General features: G+C 46.6%; 1 protein-coding gene across 2 annotated transcripts in view; it reads left to right on the forward strand.

Moving 5' to 3' along the window:
* ZDHHC6 (zDHHC palmitoyltransferase 6) overlaps window positions 1-25,000 on the forward strand; it is a 50,932-nt gene that overhangs the window by 1,068 nt on the left and 24,864 nt on the right. Inside the window, exon 2 of one of the 2 annotated variants that reach the window (XM_085882756.1) lies at window positions 23,608-23,722. In XM_085882756.1, the coding sequence (XP_085738882.1) occupies window positions 23,608-23,722 (115 nt within the window). The remainder of the gene's footprint in view (window positions 1-23,607; window positions 23,723-25,000) is intronic. The other variant, XM_085882757.1, reaches the window with a different exon arrangement.

Here is a 25,000-nt window from a genome sequence, read left to right on the forward strand (position 1 = left end):
ATATGTATTGTCTTTTTTTTTTTTTTTGCCCTTTCTCTCAACAGTGAAGAATCGCTGAAAATTCTCGTATCTGGATTCTGATCTTCACCATAATCGACTCAATTATTCCTTGTCGCACACCCAACATGTCCACCAAGTTTCATCTGAATCTGTCCGTAACTTTTTGAGATATCATGCTACATTGTTTTTGGCCCCATTTCTCATTGGTGAAGAATCACTTAAAAAAAAAAAACAACTAGAAGGGCACTCTGTGGAGCACATACCTCCGCCACGTAATGCCTGATCCACTAGAACATATCGGGCACAATACATTTTTGAAATGTCATGCTAAATATCGTTTTTTGACCCTATCGATGGTGAAGAATCACTTTAAAAATTAAATAACTCGAATCTAGATCTGGATTTGGATCTTCACCAAAATTTAATCAATTCTTCCTTGTCACACACCTGTGTCCACAACTTTTTGAGATATTCTCCGCACAGACAGACAGACAGACAAACCAGTAGGCGGCGATGGGTCGCCGAGCATGGAAACTATAAGATATAGAGCAAAATGGATGTCATATAGCAGATAGGGAATCACCTTGAGATTATGCATTTCAAATCTCATCCAGTTCCATCTACTGATAACTACTCAGAATCCATTTGAATGAAAAGTTCCGAAAATGCGGTTTGAAATCGGAAATCCCCAAAGTTCGAGGGGGTGCTGTGGGTGAACAAAGATATAAATCGAAAATCCGGCTCGATTGTTTGTGCACAATGTATTCCAGACGATTAGTGTGAATGTTCATGACCATCCGACCATAACCCTAGGAGGAGTAGCATTTTGCGCGAAGGCACCTCCAGCTCTTGCATATTATCGATTTTTGCACTATTTGACATTTGACCCCTGACCTAAGCCAAATTGGTCAATATGTCCTGAGGCAAAGTTGTAGTACTCATTGAGTACCATGAACCTGCAAAGTTTCATTCTTATCGATGCACTCACCTGGTCACTAGGCGGCCTTCAATTTTCACGCATACCCTAATTGTAGAGGGCGCTGCGGGTAAAGTATTCCATATATCACAAAAACCGGAATATATTTGATAGAGGATCACCTGTAGATCATTCGTGCCAAATTTCATAACCTTACGTGGGATAATGGCTTCGGAATTGATTTCACGTGAACGGTACCGATTTTGAAGGTTTTTCGGTTGTTGCTCGGGAACCAAAGCGTCCCTCGCAACCATCACAATTTCCAAAGTACTAGGTCATAAGATGTACCTACCACCCGAGTTTGGTCAAAAGCCACCCGCGTTTACTACCAATTATGCTGATGACAAACGAACAAACATCCAAACAAACAGACAGAATTACTGACAATAAGGGTCACCTATTTCAGCGACCCAACAGAAAGGGGTGAAAACATAACCTCCTTCACCTTCGGTGGTGGAGGTAATTATAGTATCTACATGTTCACCAAAATCTAATAAATTATTCCTTGTCACACACCCAACCTGTCCACCAAGTTTAGGGCTAAGCACATGCAAGTGGTTACCACCCCTATTTTAGGGCATACCCTGACTTGAGTGGCATTTTTGAAAGTCACAAAGACTACTACTGGTCATGAAATTTGGTTCATTGCACAGACAGTGTTCCATAGGACCTTAAAATATATAGGTTCATGGGTCTATGATGTATATTACTGAATCCACAGGATTTTTATTGAATATACATGCCCAGTATTGGCCTTTTTTCTTGGTTCACCTCAAAATATGACTTATATTAGACCATGCAAAAATACAACATATAAAACATTCTGTATGAAATTTCTCATCTAATCAAAAGGTTGTCACCCACCGTCTGAGAAAATCAGCATTTGTGTCTGTCAGTGGTGGATTCGCATAATATATGCACATTCTGGCATATTTTTATTTTTTCTTGTTTTATTGCCCTTGTAGAGCCTGGGACTGAAATCCCCTAACAAAATGACTAGTTTATCAATAACTCATATTTACGTGTCTTCAATTATTCAACTTGTTACCAATAATCAATGTAAAAACAATTGAGATGATCCGGGTGGATACTTAATTACAGCGGCTTGACCGAACTTTCCAACCCAAATGTCCGACTGCACGTCACGTTTAAAAAAATGCTTTTATTCTTCTGTTCATCAGATTATTTTCACTAAAATTTATTTACAAATGGGGCACAGTGATATAGATATAATAGTATAAAAAAATATTGAAAACGTGCATGGCTTTGGTTTCGAGTAATTTTACATTTTTGTCCGACTGCACGTCACACTTTTTTTAACTTGATAAAAAAAATTAATTTTCTTAATTTTTTAAAAATATTTTTCCAGGTATTTAAAAAATATTTTATTAATTTAGAAGGCAGTTAAAACAGTTTTGGAGAATTTAGAGAGCTTTTTGTTACTCCCAGAATTGATTGAATTTAAAATTTAGGTCCAAGAATTTGTTCGATAAATCTCTCTTTTAGTGCTTTTCAGCATCTGACAGTCACTGAATAGAGCAGTAATAAAAAAAGGTATGTATTATTTCTTAATAATCCCAGAAATTGGTATTTTGATTATTGGATTAGTTGCTAGAATAAGTTACATACTATGACCTTCATTTATTTTGCCAACGAAGAAAAATTAGGTAATTTCATTGAAAACTCGCAAAACCATCAGAATAGGTACCCCTTCTTCAAAGTATCATATTTCGATATATATATATATATATATATATATATATATATATATATATATATATATATATATATATATATATATATATATATATATATATATATATATGTGTAATTAAGCTAAACGGTTTTTTGTTCTGAACTCAGTTAGACTTACACTTTCAGGAAAATGTAGTGAGAAGGCAATGGAACAAACTTCATTTTTTGACATTTTTGAAACAGAGTGGTAACCACTTACATGCCCTTAGCCTTAGGCCAAATACATCCTCCTGCTTTTGATATCCTCACAGACATACAGGCAGGGGCATAACCCCCCTTCACCTTCAGTGGCGGAGGAACAAATAATGCATCGGCTTGGGGGGTCCTCGTGTGCAAAAATGTACCCTAAGTCACCCACTGGAATTTTGAAGTTGACCACTTCCCTTAACAGAAAAACTTGGTTACCATTTCCATAACCCGGCAATAAGTGCGAAAATGGTGCCTCTTTTGGGGTTCCGACAGAAATTGTCTTGCCAATTATTGGGGGTAGTGGAAATGAAAACGACTGTTACTTTGCCGTCTTACACCCTAGAAACACAAACTACCCCTCAAAATGTCAGTCTTGAGACCCTCTTTCATATGATATGCAAATTAGGTTAATTGGTTCAATAATCAGGTCACGAGAGGTCAAAAGGTCACGAAAATTTGGGTCAAGTGAAAATGTGACCTATCTCTGAAACATGCCCCACAGAACATGCCACATCCATATTTTACCCTCTGAGGGTCTATCCCATCACCATAGGTGCCAAGGAACACAATCATATGAATAAAGTGGAATTTGTTGCAATAAAATGAAAACGACAGAGAATGGAAAGCGGTCGACTTTCAATCTCATCACTTTTTGGCCACCGCTTAAACGATTTTCTGTTGGGAAACTTAAATGGTTATTATGTCACACCTGTTCACCCTAGATAGACCCGAGATAGATCAGAAAGTACAACAGGATCCGAAAAATGTCGTAAGCGGGTACATGATGCATCACCAATTCGAGACGACATCGTCAGCAAGAGGCTGAAGGTCCTAGGTCAGGAAGACTTTGTGTATCACATGAGCAATTCGTGTTACAAGGCCTACACTATGAAGTCCCACCTAGACAGAATTGCCAGCAAGGGCGCTGATGTCTCAGCAGATAGCACTCCAAAGCGCACCAGTCGATCAAGCGTAGGTGCACGCCCAAACCCAACACCCGAAAGCAAAATATACCACAAGAAATGTGTAGTATGTGGGTTTGTGAAACATCGAGGTGACTTTGAAAAATATCGAATCTCAGAAACAAATAGGGCGATAAAGTTTCTTGAAGCTGCTGTGTTTATGCAGGACGATGTTTACACTAGGACTTGTGATCTCCAGGACATTCATGCAGTTTTCAGAGCAGATTTAGACTGCCACAAACAATGCGTGAACAGATATCTTCTGAAATATGAATGCTTTAAAAACAAAAGCAGTGAGGACAAAAGCATCAACCATAAGAATGAGGCTTGGACAAATATCATATCTGACATTGAAACAGGTCTTGCAAATGGTAACGGATATGAACTTAGTTTTGTTAGGGATGCTATGAATAAACATCTTGAAGTGGGTAGTGTCACTAACCAAGAGGCGAAAATTCTTCTCATCAACCATTTTTCAGATCAGATATGTTTCTCACAGCCAAAGCAGTTGAATAGGTCTGGGTTATTTTTCAGTAAGGGAGTTACAACTGAAGTCATGGCAGAAACAATCAAATCTACTGATCCCATCAGGCAGTGTGCTAATATCATTAGGCAGTCTCTGTTAGACATAGATTTTGACCTGCAAGATCGATTTTGTGACGCTAATGATTTGAGGACTTCCTGGAATGCTGTACCAGTTCCTGAACCCTTGCTTAAGTTTATGGCTACCCTGTATAATTTTGACCCGACTGAATTCACTGCGGGTCCACGCATTCCAAACGATGAAGATGATCGGCCTAAAGACATGAAAGATGAATGGGCTGGTATTTCTGAGTCAAGATCTAGACAAATGCATTGTCTCTTCCAAATCATGTATCATGATTTACATCGTGGGAGAAAGCGAACTCCCCTGCACATTATGAACAGCCAGGCCATATATGATTTGTGCAAAAGTGCCACTCTCATTACGAGTTTTAACTGCTTTGGCTTATGTTCAAGTTATGATGAGCTCCTGCGCCACCATAATGATATGGCATCCTTTACCGCTGAGAGCAGCTCAGATACAGTCCCATTTCTGAGTCACTTTGACAAAGCAATATTCACTATTGGTGCTTTTGACAATTTCGACCATGACGAGGCAAACCTGTCTGGAATTGTTGGAAGCCACGATACAGTTGCTGTCTTGTTTCAAGATGAGGGAGGATCTCATACCCGCAAGCAAAAACTGTCTGAAACAGATGTTCAGCATGGGTCACGGACATTCACTGCTGAACTGAAGTGCCAGACATTGAGAAAATTCTACAAGCCTGCCAAGAAGGGGGTGATCATTTCTTCCCTTCTCATCTCATCCAGTCAACCAGGATCTCCTGAATAATGTTGGCACAAAGGAAATAGCATAGCTGTTAAGCAGAATGGACCTATGCAAAACTGACCATCGACACCTGAGCACATGACCTCAGAATCAAACAATGCCTATATGGAGCGCTGCAAACTCTGCCCTGCGTGTTGAGGACATACCCCTCAAGCATGTGGGATTTCTACCTGTCCTTCCGTACCCAGTGACCGACGATGTTTCTGTGTTCACAGCTATGAAGAATTTTCAAAGTGTGCTTGAATTCCTTGACCAGCCAAAGCTTCCTGTGACCTGTGATGAAGGAGTGTACCGCATAGCGCGTGAGATACAGCTGGTCCATCCAAATGAGTTTGGGAATATCGTGCTGTGCCTTGGTTCCTTCCACATTGCTAAAGTTGCTTTGGGTTGCATTGGCAAGTACATAAAGAGCAGTGGAGCAGAAAACATACTGATAGAGAGTTGCATTTTTGCAGTAAATGTTGTAGAATCTGTCATAGGCGGAAAAAAGAAAAAAAACGATGTGAGGTCCCTGAAAGGACTGCAGCTGCTGAAAGAGGCATTTGCAAGGTTACAGTGGAAAGCCTTCTTCAACGAAGATGACCGAGCTACAAAATACAAGGATCTGCTCGATACCCTTGATGTGGATTTTTCTCCTGGCACCTCGTAGTACCTCCTGTGCAGCTTCCCTTCGCAGGGCAGCTCACCGGATGACGGGATTGGGGCAAAGCCTTCGGGACCCCCAATCTTTGATCGGAGGGAAACCACGGGGTAACATCCCTGGGTCAGATTGCGGGAGAGTGTGTCGGAGTGGTGCTGAGGTGTCGTCCACCAGACGGCGGTCTCCTTGGGTTAACCTGAGGCGGTCCCTTCGGGTGGGTGCCTGGAATGTCCTATCCCTAAGAGAGGATGATCACCTGTCTCTGTTATCATCTGAGCTCAAGCGTTTGGACATCGGGATTGCAGCTCTCTCTGAGGTTCGGAGACCGGATTGCGGCGAGATAATGGTGGGTGGTTACACCTACTATTGGTCTGGTCGCTCTGATGGTTACCATACCCAAGGAGTTGCTGTAGCTGTGTCCAATAAGCTGACCCCAATGATAATTGAGGTAACACTGGTCAACGAGCGTATTATGAGATTAAGGATTCGTCACTCCTTAGGTGTCATTTCCCTGGTCTCTGTTTATGCTCCGACTGAGGCGAGTGATCTCACCGTGAAGGATGCATTCTACGCCACACTCGAGTCTGTGGTTGATCAGTGCCCCAGACGAGATACACTTCTAGTCTTGGGGGATTTCAATGCATCGACTGGAACTGATAGGGATGGTTATGAGGTGTGTGTTGGTCCCCATGGGTCAGGAACTATGAACCAGAATAGCACTAAGTTTCTTGACTTTGCAAGAAGTCATGGACTTAGGGTGGCTGGTTCATGGTTTCAGCACCCACAAGCTCATCGCTGGACTTGGTATTCCAACGCTGGCGGTGTGGCAAAGGAGATTGACTGTGTCCTCATTGACGGTCGTTGGAGGATGATCCAGAACTGCAGGGTCTACCGGAGTGCTCAGTTCCTCAATACTGACCACAGGCTTGTTGTAGCAACTCTAAAGCTGCACCTTAAATCCTGGAGAATGGTACCATCCCAGCCTAGGCTGGATGTTGCCAAGCTCAGGGATGAGAGAGTAGCTGAGGAGTTTGCGAACAGGCTGAGTGGACACTTAGGGGGTCTGGGTGCTTTGGGGGGTCCTGAAGAGTTGTGGAGCGCCTTCAAGACCACCGTCCTTGATGTTGCCAGTAGATGTCTTGGAACTCACCGCAGGGCAAAGAAGAATTTTGTCTCTCGAGGGACACTGGATACCATTGATCAGAGTCGCAGGGCCAGGCTGAATGGCAGAGCTGAGCTGTTCAGGGAGCTGAGGCGTAAAACTGTACGTGCACTGAGGGTGGACAAGGAGGCCTATGTGCGAGGAATCTGTGAGGGGGTAGAGCATCACCTGTGGACAGGTGATTCTCGTCCCGCTTACAGGGGAATTAGCGCATTACGTTCATCCAAGCCCATCCCTCGGAGCACTGCAGTTCGAGCAGAGAGTGGTAGGCTCTTGACAGAGGAGTCTGAAGTGAAGGCCCGCTGGGCCGGTTACGTTGAGCGGTTGTACCAGGCTGATCCCCCAGCTGTCGAGTTGGACGTCAAGGGTGTTACAATCCCTGTTGCCGACCCTCAAATGAACTGTGGTCCACCTTCGCTTGTGGAAACACGGGCTGCGGTGAACCAGTTGAAACGGGGCAAAGCTCCAGGGATCTGTGGCATCCATGCCGAACTTCTCAAGGCTGGTGGAAATGCTGCACTCGTGTCGTTGCATGCAGTTTTGTGCTCTGCCTGGAACACAGGCATCATCCCAACTGACTGGAAGAGGGGCCTTGTTTTTCCTCTCTGGAAAGGGAAGGTTGATCGCCAAGACTGCAACAACTACCGAGGGGTGACGCTGCTCTCAGTGCCGGGCAAGGTCTTTGCTCGGATAATTCTTGATAGGGTTCGCCACCATCTGCTTGAGCACCAGCGTCCAGAGCAGTCAGGCTTTACACCAAAGAGGTCAACGATTGACCGTATCCTTGCACTTCGTGTCCTCACCGAACGCAGACGAGAGTTTCGGCAGGGGCTGCTTGCAGCCTATGTTGATCTCTGTAAAGCGTTCGATTCAGTGAATCGAGATGTCCTCTGGAGGATTATTGGTCTTCGTGGGGTGCCACCAAAACTGATCGATCTGATGTCTGAACTCTACTCTGGTACTGAGAGTGCTGTGAAGTGTGGTGGTACCATCTCTGACTTATTTCCAGTTGTTACTGGAGTTCGTCAGGGATGTGTACTTGCCCCCACACTTTTCAGCACTTGTATGGACTGGATTTTAGGGAGGATGTCGGAGAGATCAAGTTGCGGTGCATCGTTTGGGAATGTCAAGATCTCGGACCTTGATTTTGCAGACGATGCAGTCATCTTTGCGGAGACTTTAGACATCCTTTTGGGGGCCCTCGAGGTGCTGAATGAGGAGTCGGAGTCGGAGCCTGGGGGATGGCCAGACGGAGGCCCCTGGAGTACCGACGGAAAGTGGACGCAGCGACGCGCTGTTCTGGCACATGCTCCCATACCTGACCTGACCTCGTAGTGATCGTTGTAGAATTCTTCAAGTTGTTGCGGAATATTATTTAACTCGTTCTCGTTTAACGTTTAGCCGATTCGGTTTTAAAATCCTGTTAATAAAATCACAGACACCAATAAATCAATGTCCACAAGTAGTTCTTTTCTTTTAGTACAATTTATTTCTAATGTTATCCACCAGTTCAGGTTCTCACCCTCGTACACTACCCCTCAATGAACCTCTCCCATATATATATATATATATATATATATATATATATATATATATATATATATATATATATATATATATATATATATATATATATATATATATATATATATATATATATATTGTTGCGGTCTTCGCGCCCGCCGGCGTGCTGACGGCCACGTAACTCGAATCGCGGCACGTCGCCCACCGGACGGACAATCCAGTCGTGACCCTCTCGGACTAACGCCGGGAACCAGTCACGGGTGGACCTTTCGGTCTCACCGCGATCGAGCCAATCAGCCCCCGCGTGGGATAGGGTTGCTCGCCAAATTCGAACTACCTAAGTACCCACGCGGAGGGTAGACCGGGCGATCGCACCTCGCCGCAGGTCGACTTCGGACACGGGCCACTTAAGCGACCCGTTCCGTACTATCAGAATAACCGAGCGGTGTTATCGTCGACCTCGACGGTTCGATTAATTATCGGGCGTATTCATCCCACTACCAACCCTTTACGTGAAGCAAGATGGGGATTCAATGGGGGAAAAGACGAAGCGAAGCGGGAGAACAGTTCAACAATAAAGCACATTTATTCGCGACGAACGGAAAGCACACAAATACAATTCCACCAAATGCACACAAAAAAAAGAAAACACAATTCCATTTACACAAAAAGCAAACATAAAAGTGAAAACACAGTGCAGAGCTAATACCGACTACCGAGCACACGGCAACACTTATACAATTCTACTTCACAGACGGCGCCGACAACACATACCCAAAACCAAGGAAAAGAAATCCCCCAAGAATGGGGCAGGCCTGAGGCCGAGACCGGGTCGGGCCTACCCGTCTGGTGATGAGACGCGGAGCGGCGATGGCCCCGCAACCCGCGGGCCTCGTGGACAGTGCCTGGTAGGGGGTGGGAACGGGTCTCCCTTGGTCGCACTATCTCAGCGCGGGGGAAACAGGAGGGGGTTGCTGATGCTCGGGGTATAGAGGATCTTTATTATCCCTGGTGTGCGTCTCCACCTCGGCCAGGTCGCGCTGCCGGCCTCCCTCGGGCGTGCAGCTCCTGGCACCGACGCGAGCACCCCCTCGTCCGGCTCTCTTCAGCTTCTCCAGCCACTGCAGGCTTCGGGCTCCAGTCTTCCACACTCGTCCCCTCCGTTCCGACTCCTTCTCGTTCTCGACTCCTTCTCGTTCTCCTTTGCGACTCTCTCCTTACTGACGAACACCGTCCTTTTATCCCCCCGTAACTTCGCCTTTGACCCCCTCCCTTTGACCTTTCACCTCGCTCCCCATTGGCCCGAGAAAAAGTGGGCGTGAAGGCTTTTTGATCCACAAATTTGCATATATCGATCGCCCTGGGGGCGGGGCCACCCGCCCCTCACTCACCGATTGGCCGGCAAAAAGTGGGCGTGTGTCGTTTTTGATCCGTTTTTGAAGCACAAAATCCGTGATTTTGTACACGCTGTTCGACGCGCGTTCTGCATGAGTCCAACACCGGTACCCACAGCGGGGCAAGAACGGTGGCGATGCTACGGTTGTGAGGTGTGCGTGAAGGTCGTGGCGGTTGTGGTGAAGCGGTGGTTGTGGTCGGTGGTTGATGTTGTGGTTGTGATCATGGCGGTTGGTCCAAAATAAAGATAGTAAAAGAAAAACGGCTATCCTGAAGAGTCGCAGCTCGCATAAATGACATGTATTCCCACTAGACAACGGGTTTGGGCCTAACTACACATGCACTTACCGAGATACCTCACCTAAGGGACCTGAATGGTGGTTTGCGAATCTGGTAACCACAACACTACCCCTTCCCTTTTTACAGACTCGTCCCGAGTCGTCAAATTTTCGTGTGCCATCATGTGTAGTTTTCCCCTAGTACACTTTACCTACGGATCCCTGAGTGCGACATTCATGGTATTCGTGTCCCCAAAATAAATAACCTGAGGGCTGCGTAACTATCTAAACAAACTCACTCACACGGACGACTTAAATAAAATTGCCGGCGCTAAGACATACATGCCGGGGGCGCACTCATATTTACAGTACATCTTACCTTAACTTACAAATTTTACACTAAACCATGGCCCAGGATCACTGAACTCTGCAAAAGAAAAGCAGTTAGCAGGGAGCCAGGCTGCCCGCATGCAGTCTCTGGCTCAAAACAATGCAGGTGACAGGGAACGTGGCTGGCTGCTCACACGCAGTCCAAGGCCTTCCCTTTTGAACTGAACTCAGTGAACCACAACGGTGCATGGGCTGCACAAACGCAGTCTCCGTGCCAGCTCAAGTGGCACACGCAATGAGCACAACGAATGAATGCATGAACGGTTTGAACTGAATGCAGTGAACCACAACGGTGCATGGGCTGCACAAACGCAGTCTCCGTGCCAGCTCAAGTGGCACACGCAATGAGCACAACGAATGGATGCATGGACACAAACACGGTGCACGGGCTGCCACTGCAGGCCCGTGTTGTAGCTGCCAACAGGGCAGTTCTTGCAGCTTGCAAATTGTTGCCTTTCGGATCCTGGCGCACATGGAAATGAACAGGGGGGGGGGGGCAAAGCAAAAATTGAACGGGGCTGGTGAACGTGGGCAGTGGGCATGGCATGGCAAAGGTGAGCAGGCAAACACAGCCCGCAGAAGAAGAACGTTGCAGGCAAACACAGCCGGCAGATGAACTGGCCGGCACAGGCCTTGAAGTACACAGCTGCCGATGAAGTTGGCCGGCCTCCGCCTTGAAGCAAAACACGGCCAGCCGATGAAGTTGGCCAGCCTTTGCCGTTCAATGGAGGTTGGTGGAGGGAGTGCGGTGGTGCTGGCCACTTGGAAGGCGGGCTCGGACCTACCTACCTGTCTCCCTCCCAACCTATCGCCTTTGCCTGTCACTGTACATACCCACTCCCTTAATTTGTCAAACCCCAATTTAGCCCCAACTTATTTTTTTGTTGTTTTTATTTTTACTTCCCCACTATAAATCGTCCCCTAACCCCCTTTACTGTCCTTGTTCGGCTAACCTATCCTGTCACCTAGCCTACTCCCAACCCCTACGTTCCCTTCCCGGAGGGGAATAAGGGAGAGCTAACGTCCTGTGTCGAGGCCCAACGAAGCCTCAGAATGGCCTCCCCAGAGTTCGGCGATCTTTAACCAAAGTGGGTCCAGCGGCCCACAACGACAGCGAGGGGATGGATGGTGCGGAGGGGTACATCTCCTAATCTACCCTAACCATTTAACTGTTAAACTACCCCGGGGCTTTCAACAAGCGCCTCTCGCTTAAACTATTGGTTCTAACAACCCAGATTCCCGTCGCCTGTGTTGGTGTCCTTACAATTTCGGGCCTCGCCCCCCAATTTTCTCTCCGTGCCCTCACACGGTCTCCTGGCTGGGACACGTGGCTCCCTCCGGCAGGCACGACCCTCTGCCGAATCTCCCGCTATGGCACCCCGGGCACTACACTGCCTCCGAGCCTACCAGCTCCCTAACACCGGGGAGTGCCCCCATGGCACCTCCCCTGAAACGCACACGTGGCAGGCCGGCCTCCCGGGTCCCTTTCCGAGGGTCACCCGTGCCCACAACACTGCCCACGCGGCTAATGGCGCCCGGGCCCCCGCACCAAGCAGGCGCACCCGTGCCCACTACTCTATCCCGGCCCCCCATGGGCCCATGGCCTACCGCGGCCGACTAGCCTGGTGCCCGGGGTACCCACTCAGCGATACTCACCTTTCGCAGCCACGCTCCCAAGCCCGTCAACAGGGCTCCTGCACCCCTCCAAATGGGTCTCGAGCCTACTTTCCCACCAACAACAAAACGACCTCCATTTTTCAATTTGACTAACCCAGCTAACTCACTTTACTCTGCCCCCGGGGTCCCTTGGGCGGGAGTCACTCCTCCCCCCAATCACTCATCGCACCATGCATTCCCCATTCGCTCCACACACACACAGACCCGCTGGCCTCACTCACTCACCAAGCACATGCTTCCACTTCACTCACCAACTCTTCAACACACACACCACTGAACTCTGCCATCCTTCTATCTGCACCCCCTAACTAACTCGTGCTCCCACGTCGTCCCTTAAACTACAGCACGTTCCTTTTAACACTACGTAGCTTAGCTACGTCCCCTCTACACATTCACAAGTCTGTCCATGTCCCCAAATAAATCATTTTATTTCCCCACCTAAATCTGGCTACAATCCCTCTAACTAATCCATTCCACGGACTCCATGAGGACTTACCCCTGCCCCATGAAGTCGGTCTAGCTAAGCTAACCCTTCCCCCTAACTAGTTTCCATCCTGTGCCCAGGTAAGGGGGTCTTTCACCCCTTGCCCAGGAATCCTGTACACCCGAAAGTGAGGCTTGTTTTTTTTTTTCATGCGCAGCACCTGCGCGGCAACTCAGAGCTCGCGCACTTTACACCTGCCCGTGACGTCATGCAGCTGCACGTGTTCCTCGTCCCTCCTTGGACGGTACCATCCGGCCGGGATACCCCTCCTGCCGGATTCCAACCACACGTGCAGCCATGACGTCACCGTGCGCATAAAAAAACACAAGCCCCACGTCTCGAGGGGTTCCCCACGCGAACACATGTGCTTTGCCCGTTGGAGCTTAACACACACGATCGCGTGGAGAACCCGTCCGGTCCAAATCCATTTACCTGCCTAAACTTTGTCCGTCCGCGGGATCGGCAAATCCACCGCGTGCGTTTCCGGACCGGGACTTCACTCTCGCAAGCGAGCACGTGGCGGTCTCGTGCGTTGCACAGCACGAACCGCGTGCTCACTGCTGGGTGAACCCGGCACAGTCCTCGAAACAGCTACAGCCGCTACCCGGCTTTCTTTCCTGTCATGTCGCCGTCGTCGCCTCCATTCCACCCACGCACACCTGCGTGTTACGACGCACACAGTCCACACCATTAAACTCACACCGGGAGACGCGGCTGCGTGCTCCCGCATGCCAACCGACATCTCCCTCACATACCGCTCTCTCACACACACGGTTTCCCTTGCACTCGGCCGTTCACTCACGCGTGCCTCACTACTCACACAAACCATACTACTCACACACGCGGGGGCACTCAACCGCTGTGCCTCACCCACACACGCGGGGGCACTAACCCGCGGTGCCTCACTCACACTCCGTGCCTCATCCACACACGCGGGGGAACTCACCCGCGGTACCTCATCCACACACCGTGCCTCACTCATACACGCGGGGGCACTAACCCGCGGTGCCTCACTCGCACTCCGTGCCTCATCCACACACGCGGGGGCACTCACCCGCGGTGCCTCATCCACACTGGCCGTTTCATCCACACACACGGCCTCACTCACACACGGTGCCTCATTCATACAGGCCGTTTCACTCACACCCACGGCCTCTACCACACACGGTGCCTCATCCACACACGGCGTGCTGGGAAGCACACACTCCGGCACCATCGCCACCATACCACTCACACACGGGGTCGCTTCCACACACGGGGACGCACTCACACCTTGCACCACACACACAGGGACAACCACACTGGGGATTCGTGTCCCCACAAGGGTCTCCGGGGCCTCTACACCCCCCAAGCTCTCCGTGCACCCGTCCACAGCACCCGTCCCCTCAACCTCGCAAAACACGACCGAACTCACCTGGTCGTGACTCGCCTCAAGGGGGCATACTCCCTCCCCTCGTTCCTGGAGGAGGCCATCCAGGTGCTCGCACTGGGTCTCCACCCAGTCCGCCAGCTCACCCCCATTATCCTCCACTACCTCCGTGTGTGTGTGCGCGTCACTTACCCCGTCTTCATCGTGTTTATTGGTCTCTGCTTCTTTCTGGCGTCTTTCCCTTATCTTTATGTAGGTCAACCTTGCTTTCTCTTTAAGTCGCTCCCGTCCTTCCCTGTTTTTCACTCCTTGCTCTTTCACGATCTCCGCGTACCTCATCCTTGCTCTCCGTATTAATTGTTCTTTTCTCTCCCTCGCAATTACTTTCACCTCGTCTCTTGTCTCCCAAATTACTTTTTCCTTACCCGCCTCCACCGCGGGCCTGTCAGCCGTTGCACCCCCTTCCAGCTCGTTTGTTCCGACACGTGGAGTCGCCATTTTAAGTTCCCTGCTCACGGCCTTCATGCCCGCCTGCAGGCATCGGCCCATGTTCTGCGTCTCACCCCGTAGCTTTCTCATTTCTTCCCTCATTTGCTGTGTATTCGCATCCATCGTCGTTTTCACTTCATTTGTATTTGTATCCATCTTTTCGTTCATGCCTTTCATTTCGTTTTTTATTTCATTTGTCATTGCCGCATTCATTTGTGCCAGCATGGTGAATAGCTGGGCCATGTCGGATGCACTCAAGTGAGCCGTTTCGGCAGGGGTTGGGGAAGGGTCTTGGTGGAGAGGGGGGGGGAAGGTGTCATACACCGCGGCCGCTGCCGCACCCACCTCGGGCCCTGGGTTCAGTTGGGCGAGTCCGTGTTCCTGCACAATCAACATTTCCTGCTCGGGGATTCCATCCTGGACCATGGACTCTACATTATTACACATATCCATTTCTAATACCCCCGGCTCCCGCTCGCCTTGAGACGCCATCTTGCTTCTCGTGAAGGGTTAATTTGCTCGCTCGTAATTTGGAGGGAATCGGGGGTCGCTTCTCTCACCCCTGGACCGATTCCCGTAAATTTAGCCGGAGACAGGAGAGCCCGTTTTCCTGTTCTCCGATACCAGTGCCGCGAGGAGGGCGATGAATTTGTATCCCACTCCTGACACCAGTGTTGCGGTCTTCGCGCCCGCCGGCGTGCTGACGGCCACGTAACTCGAATCGCGGCACGTCGCCCACCGGACGGACAATCCAGTCGTGACCCTCTCGGACTAACGCCGGGAACCAGTCACGGGTGGACCTTTCGGTCTCACCGCGATCGAGCCAATCAGCCCCCGCGTGGGATAGGGTTGCTCGCCAAATTCGAACTACCTAAGTACCCACGCGGAGGGTAGACCGGGCGATCGCACCTCGCCGCAGGTCGACTTCGGACACGGGCCACTTAAGCGACCCGTTCCGTACTATCAGAATAACCGAGCGGTGTTATCGTCGACCTCGACGGTTCGATTAATTATCGGGCGTATTCAGCCCACTACCAACCCTTTACGTGAAGCAAGATGGGGATTCAATGGGGGAAAAGACGAAGCGAAGCGGGAGAACAGTTCAACAATAAAGCACATTTATTCGCGACGAACGGAAAGCACACAAATACAATTCCACCAAATGCACACAAAAAAAAGAAAACACAATTCCATTTACACAAAAAGCAAACATAAAAGTGAAAACACAGTGCAGAGCTAATACCGACTACCGAGCACACGGCAACACTTATACAATTCTACTTCACAGACTGCGCCGACAACACATACCCAAAACCAAGGAAAAGAAATCCCCCAAGAATGGGGCAGGCCTGAGGCCGAGACCGGGTCGGGCCTACCCGTCTGGTGATGAGACGCGGAGCGGCGATGGCCCCGCAACCCGCGGGCCTCGTGGACAGTGCCTGGTAGGGGGTGGGAACGGGGCCCCCTTGGTCGCACTATCTCAGCGCGGGGGGAAACAGGAGGGGGTTGCTGATGCTCGGGGTATAGAGGATCTTTATTATCCCTGGTGTGCGTCTCCACCTCGGCCAGGTCGCGCTGCCGGCCTCCCTCGGGCGTGCAGCTCCTGGCACCGACGCGAGCACCCCCTCGTCCGGCTCTCTTCAGCTTCTCCAGCCACTGCAGGCTTCGGGCTCCAGTCTTCCACACTCGTCCCCTCCGTTCCGACTCCTTCTCGTTCTCGACTCCTTCTCGTTCTCCTTTGCGACTCTCTCCTTACTGACGAACACCGTCCTTTTATCCCCCCGTAACTTCGCCTTTGACCCCCTCCCTTTGACCTTTCACCTCGCTCCCCATTGGCCCGAGAAAAAGTGGGCGTGAAGGCTTTTTGATCCACAAATTTGCATATATCGATCGCCCTGGGGGCGGGGCCAATTCGCCCCTCGCTCACCGATTGGACGGCAAAAAGTGGGCGTGTGTCGTTTTTGATCCGTTTTTGAAGCACAAAATCCGTGATTTTGTACACGCTGTTCGACGCGCGTTCTGCATGAGTCCAACACCGGTACCCACAGCGGGGCAAGAACGGTGGCGATGCTACGGTTGTGAGGTGTGCGTGAAGGTCGTGGCGGTTGTGGTGAAGCGGTGGTTGTGGTCGGTGGTTGATGTTGTGGTTGTGATCATGGCGGTTGGTCCAAAATAAAGATAGTAAAAGAAAAACGGCTATCCTGAAGAGTCGCAGCTCGCATAAATGACATGTATTCCCACTAGACAACGGGTTTGGGCCTAACTACACATGCACTTACCGAGATACCTCACCTAAGGGACCTGAATGGTGGTTTGCGAATCTGGTAACCACAACAATATATTTATACACACACATTTTGAGAGTGGAGAGGGTTTTTGATAGCATATAGGCAAAAGTACAGTCGAATCAGACCAGTCACCTTGGACTAGCAAGAATTAAACAAACGTCCACAAGTGGCAAAGAAATACAAGATTACCACTAGGGTTTAGGCCTTAACAATTTTAATAAATGAAAAGTAGAGAGGCAGAAAAACAACCACTTTAACCTAGTAAGACTGAAGCAAGGGTCACTTGTCTAAAAGAGGAATAATTCCCCAACACCCCCCCCCCCTTGTTGCCTTCAAAGGCAACACAACTTAAGTTTAACGTTTCTGTTCTTTGTCATAAAACGAATGGGTTTTGGGGTTGAAATGAACTTTGAGTTGGAGGAGGTAGAAATTAGGGCGGAGGAGGTGGGAATGAGGGTGGCGGAGGAGGAGGGAATTCGGTGTGAGGTGCAGTGGGATGAAATGAGCCAGCTTGCTCAAGCTGTGTTCCCCATCTGTCCTGCTGTCTGCAATATGGATCTCCATCTCTGTATTGTACCCCTCTTCTCTCTTCTACCGGTCCGTACGTATGATAAGTTCGACCATTTCTGCGGTTCCAGCACTCCTTGGCCCAATGACCTGGTTGCCCACATGCCCGACAGACCTCTCTGCGCGGGTCTCTGTATTGTGGTCTCCCCCGGTTATAGTTTGGCCCTCGGTTTTGTGCATTATATCTCGCATTCCTTCCACCGGTGCATTCACCTTGCCCTTGAACCTGAGATAGCATTAATGCAGCTTCATCTGTCTCGTCAGAACGTTGTTTTATCAATGAGTGGCAATGCGTCACATACTTTCTCAAATCTTTTACCTCCTTCGATTCCCAGCCGATACACACTCGCTTAATTTCGTTTTGCAATTTGGCTGTCAAACCATTTAGGAATGCATGAGCAAATGGTACACCCTCTTCTTTCAATCCAGAATGGCATTGATATACACTCCGAATGCGCTCTAAGTACTCCAATGGGTCTTCGGCAGACCCGACCGAAAGCCAAATTTGGCAGTGGCATGTGCAGGTGGTAGAAAGTGGGAAAATGTTCCTAACAGCTTTATAAAGGTTTATTTGTACTGAAAATAAATACGAGGAGAAGAGGTGGAATTGGACGTGTGGAACGGAACAAACTAAGCAGTCGACGGACGCAATTGGAAATGAGGGGACTCACAAACTTGTCCATGGAGATAGAGAAATAATCCTATTCTACCATGCGCCTCAGAAACAAGCCTCTTACGAGGTAGAGAGAGGCAGGCGTAGGGTTGTATGGGCATGGTCAGGTTGAGGTGCCACGATGACAAGCGAGCATGGGCTTGTTGAGGAGCAAATCTGCCTGCAAAAGCAAGGAGCGACAAAAGCAACTCAATATTGTGCATTCAATCTCCCAAGCACAATGATCCTCAGAGATCAAGGCTGGTGCGTCCGCTGTCGTACACAGTGCTGATTACACTCTTCTTTCTCCAGTCTGACCCTACTGGACCTTGGGCCCACCTCTCCAAGCGACGGGTCCTGTCATTGGCTGCCTGTTTGTGTGGGTGGCACCTTGTTCTCGCCATCCCACCTTGCGGAGCTTGCCATAAAAAAGTCTTTCCAGCTCATCTCGCCGCCATGGCCTATGTGCACTTGCCGATAGTTTTTAATGGTCTAACTAAGGAAAGTGCTTTCTTCATCCCATTGTTTTACAAACCCTCCACCTGGCCTTGCCTTTTAGACAGATTTTGTGCTAACCTGAATATAAATTACATATACTGCCTCAGCGTCATGTTTAATAAGATGACTTGCTCTGACATTTTGCCTGTTTACAGGAGTAAATCTACACTACGCAAATCATACCGACCACACGACACTTACTACCTTCTAATTAGAGATCACCTCACCCCCTTTCCATGTAACAGTATGTTACCTTTTGCATTCTGTGATGTCAAAACGTGTGTGGGATGTATTTGGTTTGCAATTTTCCAATTTTCCAGCACTTGGGCACAGATTTTATTTTATTTTCTCTCGTGAAACTCGTACGCTGTATAAAACCAAGTATCCTCACATGCCAGTTAATCACTGATGTCAATTCAACTGGACTTTTGAAAGCTTCAACGAAGACATCCTGAATTCTTTAAAATCTGACGTTTTCAGCATTATTGTGCTTCTTCCTCATTGCAGGAGATACCAAGACATGTTGTTCTGACATCACAGTCTGGTTGGTAGCCTCTGTGTGGTACTGCCTATCCTCTGGTCTAGCTCCCTCTGACCATCCCAGCTCCTTCAGGATGCACTCGTTCTTCCAGTCACTCCCTCCTAGTTAAACTCCCAAAATCCATGCTTCCCACATACCTCCTCTCTTTTGTTCATCTTTTTCTCCCATTTGGGGAAATACCTTCCAGAAGCTTTTAAATCTCACTCTTCCCAGCAAGTCTTCAAATATGTGGTGCACCACCATCTCGTGGTCATTCCTCATCCTTAACTGCAATATTCTCTACCCCCATTAACCCAACCTAACCAAATCCTCTTCTTGCAGGTTACTGTGTTTCCTCCTCTATTCTTTCTCCTCTTTTGTTGTTGGCTCATTCTCTTGCTTCTTGCATCCATCTGTGACCCCATGGCCACTACATGTCCTATTTACGCTTTGTCAACTCTTTCTTTCATGAGTCTCGATTCTGTATAAGAAAGACTTATTTACAAGAAAAGCAAGGGCTATGGATTTATTTAGAACAGTGTTTCTCAACCTTTTTTTTGCCCCATGCACCCTTTTCACCATATGTCAGAATGTCATTCCCCCTTTCCAAGGTTGCCTGACTCAAAAGTTGCATTCCAAATAATATGCATATAATATTGAAGATCTTTTATTTTTTCTATATTGGTATGTATACATTTACTTGGATTATTTTTATAGTTGAGTTTTACAAATTTCATAGCAATAGAAAATGTTGATGGATTTTAAAACTTGAATAAAGTAGTTTTTTTTAATATTCATAACTAATTACCGAACAGACTAAGGTTACTGAAGCACACTTCAATAAGCAAAAAGTTCAATAGAATGCCAGGGTATTGTAATTCATTTTATTCTGATGAAGATTGCAGTCAATGAGAAACCTGTGATTGTTTTTCTTCGCCAATTCTTGGATACACGGAGGAGTGCTTGAAAGAGCACAACGCCGGTCATTTTCCACCTAAAATCTACTTTGTTGCTTCTTTTCATTTGCAACAGAGTTGAAAAGCCTGACTCACAAAGATATGTCGACACAAATGGTAGCAATGCATGGATCGCTCTTTCTGCCACTTTTGGGTAGGAATCGCACATCAAAGGGCCAAAATTCTGTGATTGATTTCTCATCGAACATATCTCTTGCTCCTAAATCGGTCTTCAGCTCCAGAAAATCATCTTGACAATCATTAACTTTTTCAACTGACAATTTAAATGGATTTCGCACTAAATCCAACTCATCACTAAGTTCAGGAACATATCGGCTGAATTCATTTTCCAGTGCTATCAAATGCTGCAAAACGTGATCTTCACCACCAGCAACAAGAATTGATGACACTTTCTCAAACATTGCAACATTTTTGATCTTGACCTTTCTTTTCCAATTTTCCAGCTTGCTCATGAAAGCTTTCAAGGAATCCATGAATTTTATGATATTTGTATTCCTTCCTTGCATTTGAAGATTCAGTTTATTCAGCTGCTCAAAAATGTCAACCAAATAGGCAAGGCGCATGATCCATTCCTCATCATCCAGCCAGGCAAAAAATTCCATCTTATCCTGAACTTCAAAAAATAAATTGATCTTGTCTCTAAGCTCAAATACTCGCTCAGTTACATTTCCTCTTGAAAGCCATCCAACATTTGTGTGGAAAAGAAGCAAATGATGGCCTGCATCCATGTCAATACATAACTGCTTGAAAAGTTGTGAGTTGAGAGCTCCTCCTTTGACAAAATTTACAATTTGAATTGTTTGATCCAAAACCTTCCCTCGTGGAGCTGGAAGTGTTTTTGAGGCCAGTGCCTGACAATGGATCACACAATGAATGCCTTTCACTTTTGGAGCGCGCTTTTTCACACAAACTTGAAATCCAGATTTTGTCCCCAACATAGCTGGTGCTCCATCTGTACAGCACCCACAGACATTATACCACAAAATATTTTTTGATTCAAAGAAAGATTAAACCTTTTCCAAAATATCTGAGGCCTTGGTCGTTGTTTCAAGATGAGAACAAAAGAGAAACTCCTCTTTAAATGAACCTGAGTGAACATATCTTGCAAACACCAGCAACTGGGAACACGATGCCACATCAGTCGATTCATCACGTTGAATTGAAAATAAGCAAAATGCTGCAGACTTTATCTCCTGCACAACTTGATCCTTGATGTCAATGGCCATGTCGCTGATCCTCCTTTGAACAGTACTGTTTGATAGTGAAACTGCTGCAAGCTTTTTTCTCCAATCCATTTCCCAACACAATTTCCACCATTTTGAGAGCATAAGGTTTGATCAAAGTTTCCCCAATTGTATGTTGTTTTTTTTCTGCTTTGCTATCTCCAGTGCTATGACATAAGAAGCTTCAATAACCTTTTGGTTTATTTGTTGTAATGCCCCTGTTGAATCCAGCTTCATCTTTTTGAGAGCATTCCCATGGCATTCAAAAAAGCTTTTGTCCTTGTCCTTGTCCTTGTGTTGAGGCTGAACATTCTGCAAATGTTGCTTCAACTTTGTTGGTTTCATAGAATCATTTGACAAAGCTTTGCTACAAATAACACATTGAGGCCTTTATTCTCCATTGATGATTATGGATGTGAATCCATCTTGAATATATGAATCATCATACCCTCTTTTTTTGACACTCATGATGGGCTCCAAATTCTGTGAATAAAAAACAAGAATAAGTCAAAGATAACTATAGATGGAATATTTTTTATATAAAAAAGTGAAATATTTATCTTTATTTTTCATTTAATCTGTGACATTCAATAAAGTTTATTGAATGTCACAGATTAAATTAAAAACAAACTGCAATTCTACAGATTGTACATCATCTACAGGACATCACACCTTATTCAATAAAGTGTGATGTCCTGTAGATTTCGTACAATCTGTAGAATTGTAGTTTGTAGAAAGATCAATATTCCAACAGTTTGTCTGCCAATCTGTGGTCCCAATTCCTCCCGGGGGGGGGGGAGGGGGGGGCGGTGGGAATTCGGCATATGAGTGGGATACAAAACGTAAACTCTTCAGCCTGGCAAAGGTATGCGCTTTACCGAGTGCCGTTCTCGTTTGTTAACTATTCCCGGATGGGATGTCCATGAATACCCAGTTATCAGGGGTATTTTTTGACAAAATGTTGTTAGTTAATGCTTGCAATGGTCTTCTGGAGAAAGTGGAAGCAGCAGCGGCAGCTGATGTTTTTTTTTTTTTTAACTGGATTTAGATAAGTATGTACAATACTTGGGATTGATGACAATAGGGAGGTTGTAGGGAGTAGAATGATTTTGGCAGGAATGGTTTTTGATAGAGTTGATAGCCATTTTTGATTGAGTTGTGATGTCTGCAGCTTTGAGATGTGCAATTGTTTTACACGTGTATCATATCAAGTGGGAATATGTAGGTTTTATTTTTTTTATTTTTTTTATTTTTTTCTTGTTTGTTTGTTACAGTTTGGAGAAAAAGTAATTTGTACAGAGTATATGGTGCTTCTCGGTTGTCAAGATTGTGGAGATAACACAGGCTTGATGGGCTGAGTGGACTCCTCCTGTGTGTCGGTTTCCTTGTGTTGCTTTAAAAAATTTACACAAGGGTGTAGTCTCATTGAGGAATGAATCATTTCAAACTTTTCGAAGCAAGTTTCAAACTACCTCTTGTACATGGTAGGGGCTCATGTGCATGTACAAGGAGGACAAATGCCAAAAGGAGTAACTATGGTCCACAGAGTAGCAGAACGGCAATAAATTAGCGAGTGTAGAAGAGATCATGAATGTCCATGGGTAAGTACATCAGGTATTGATTGGCAAAGCATTTTAAAAACTGAAGTGAGGAGCACAAGGCAGCGGACACAGAGAGAAACATTTGGGAGAACAAGGTGAAAAATGCATGCAGGTGGGCAACCAGCCTGGACTTTGGGAGGGTGAGCTCGAGAGGGTTTGGAGTGGTTCAGGGAAACTGCTTTGGTAACACCATCGCTCTGTAACAGAGTATAGTACATCAGAATCTGAATTAGTTTGATTGACAAAGCTTAAGTTTTGTGCTCGAGTTCTGTCTTCTGTGCACGTTTCTGGATCCTTGTTTTGGCCCTCCAGGCAGATGTATACAAACTGAGTTGCATATCAATCAGTCTGGGCAGATGAGATTTGCTGGGCCAGGTATTTTGCATCCTCAGAGTGAGTTTTAAAACCCTTTTATTTAACCACCGAGCTTAAATTATCTTTGACCGATAGCCCCAACAAATGAAACTTTTTAAGTCTTGTAATTTTAATTTTTTTTTATACTAAGTTTGCTCAAATGGATCCACAGTGCAGTTTTGCTGTTCTCCTATACAGTATGTATGTTGCGCATTTTAAAACCACAAGGCTGATACTCGTGTACCTATTTGGTTTCTTGCTTTAGCTCATGGCTGTGCTCTTGTGCAGGCCAAAAGGGAGGACGAACATTTCCTGCAGTTCTGCAGTATATGCCAGGGGTTCAAGGCACCTCGTTCCCACCACTGCCGCAAATGCAACAGGTATGGTTTATGCGTCTCTTTGGTGCTGTTCTTTTATCCTGTCTATTTTACCCTGCATACACAAAGCGAAAAGCGGGCTTAAGCAATTGGTTCACGTCCGGCTTATCAGTTTATGATCGAGGATGAACTTATTTTACTTGAATGTTAAATATTGAACATGATTTGGAACATGAATATGAAGATAAGTCTGCTGTTTTGCCATACTTTGGCTCTGAATTTGTCCTGAATGCACATGTGCAGGGAGGAGTGAGATTTTATTTATTTATTACTCTTGTTTGCTGTCAAACACAATTGAAAATCATTCCAAACAGGAAACTTACTGTTTTTAAGGACGTTTTATCGGACACAAGCAACAGGCACGGATAATTAACGTAACATGTTGAATAGGGTGATGTAATAGACACTGGGTAAAAGGTGGTAAAACCTGGAAATAACTTATTTTATGCCTTTTTAAACCTCTTTACAACTTTTACTTAAATTGAATTACTGTGTATATACTTTAACACTGCAGAACACAAATCACCTTCATAATATTTCCAAGCACCATGATGTATAGCATGAGAGGGCGTAGCATGTGAGTCATGGTGAAGAAGAGGCCACCGATTATGGATATGTATGATACCGATTGCCGCTGTGTTCTATGGTAATCAATAAAGCTTCCATATCCAAAACTGCAACTCAATGTTATCTTATTTGTGTACAAGTGTGATGTGTAAGTGCTTCACTGGCGTTATACTTCTGTATTTTTTTTTTTTGTTTTTTAACGATGTCTAAAATCATTATTTTATTAAAAATGAAGTACAGTATTTACCGTATTTTCTTACAAATTTCCCTCACCTGGGGTAAAGGTGCTCTCGGAACATTTCAGACCCAGGTATACCCCGCAGGCCAGCTTTCCTCTCCACATAACCGAGAGATGGAACGCGATCTCCACCTTTCTAGCAGCCGACACTGCTTTGTTATCAAGGGCCAACATACGGCTCATTTCAAATACAAATACTACTGCGGTAAATAACCGATTCACATTAAAATGAATGTCTTGAGAAAGGGTTGTTGTAATCCTTACGATAATTTACGGACCGGTATTGGTTTGTGTGCGTGTGTGTTTGTCGCGCTACTTCTACAGTTCTGGGCTGATTACATCCAGACTTGCTACGGAGGATCAACGTTGCAACAATTGATGTATTGGGGTGTTTTTGTCTTTGCCTGTGGTCTTGGAGGGTGGGGGATGGTGGGGGATGAGGGGGGTGTGGGGATGGTGGGGGAGGGGGTGTGGCG

The sequence above is a fragment of the Eptatretus burgeri genome, chromosome 5, assembly GCF_056783735.1.
Source record: "Eptatretus burgeri isolate ZD-2024b chromosome 5, Ebu_testis_v1, whole genome shotgun sequence".
Lineage (NCBI taxonomy): Eukaryota > Metazoa > Chordata > Myxini > Myxiniformes > Myxinidae > Eptatretus > Eptatretus burgeri.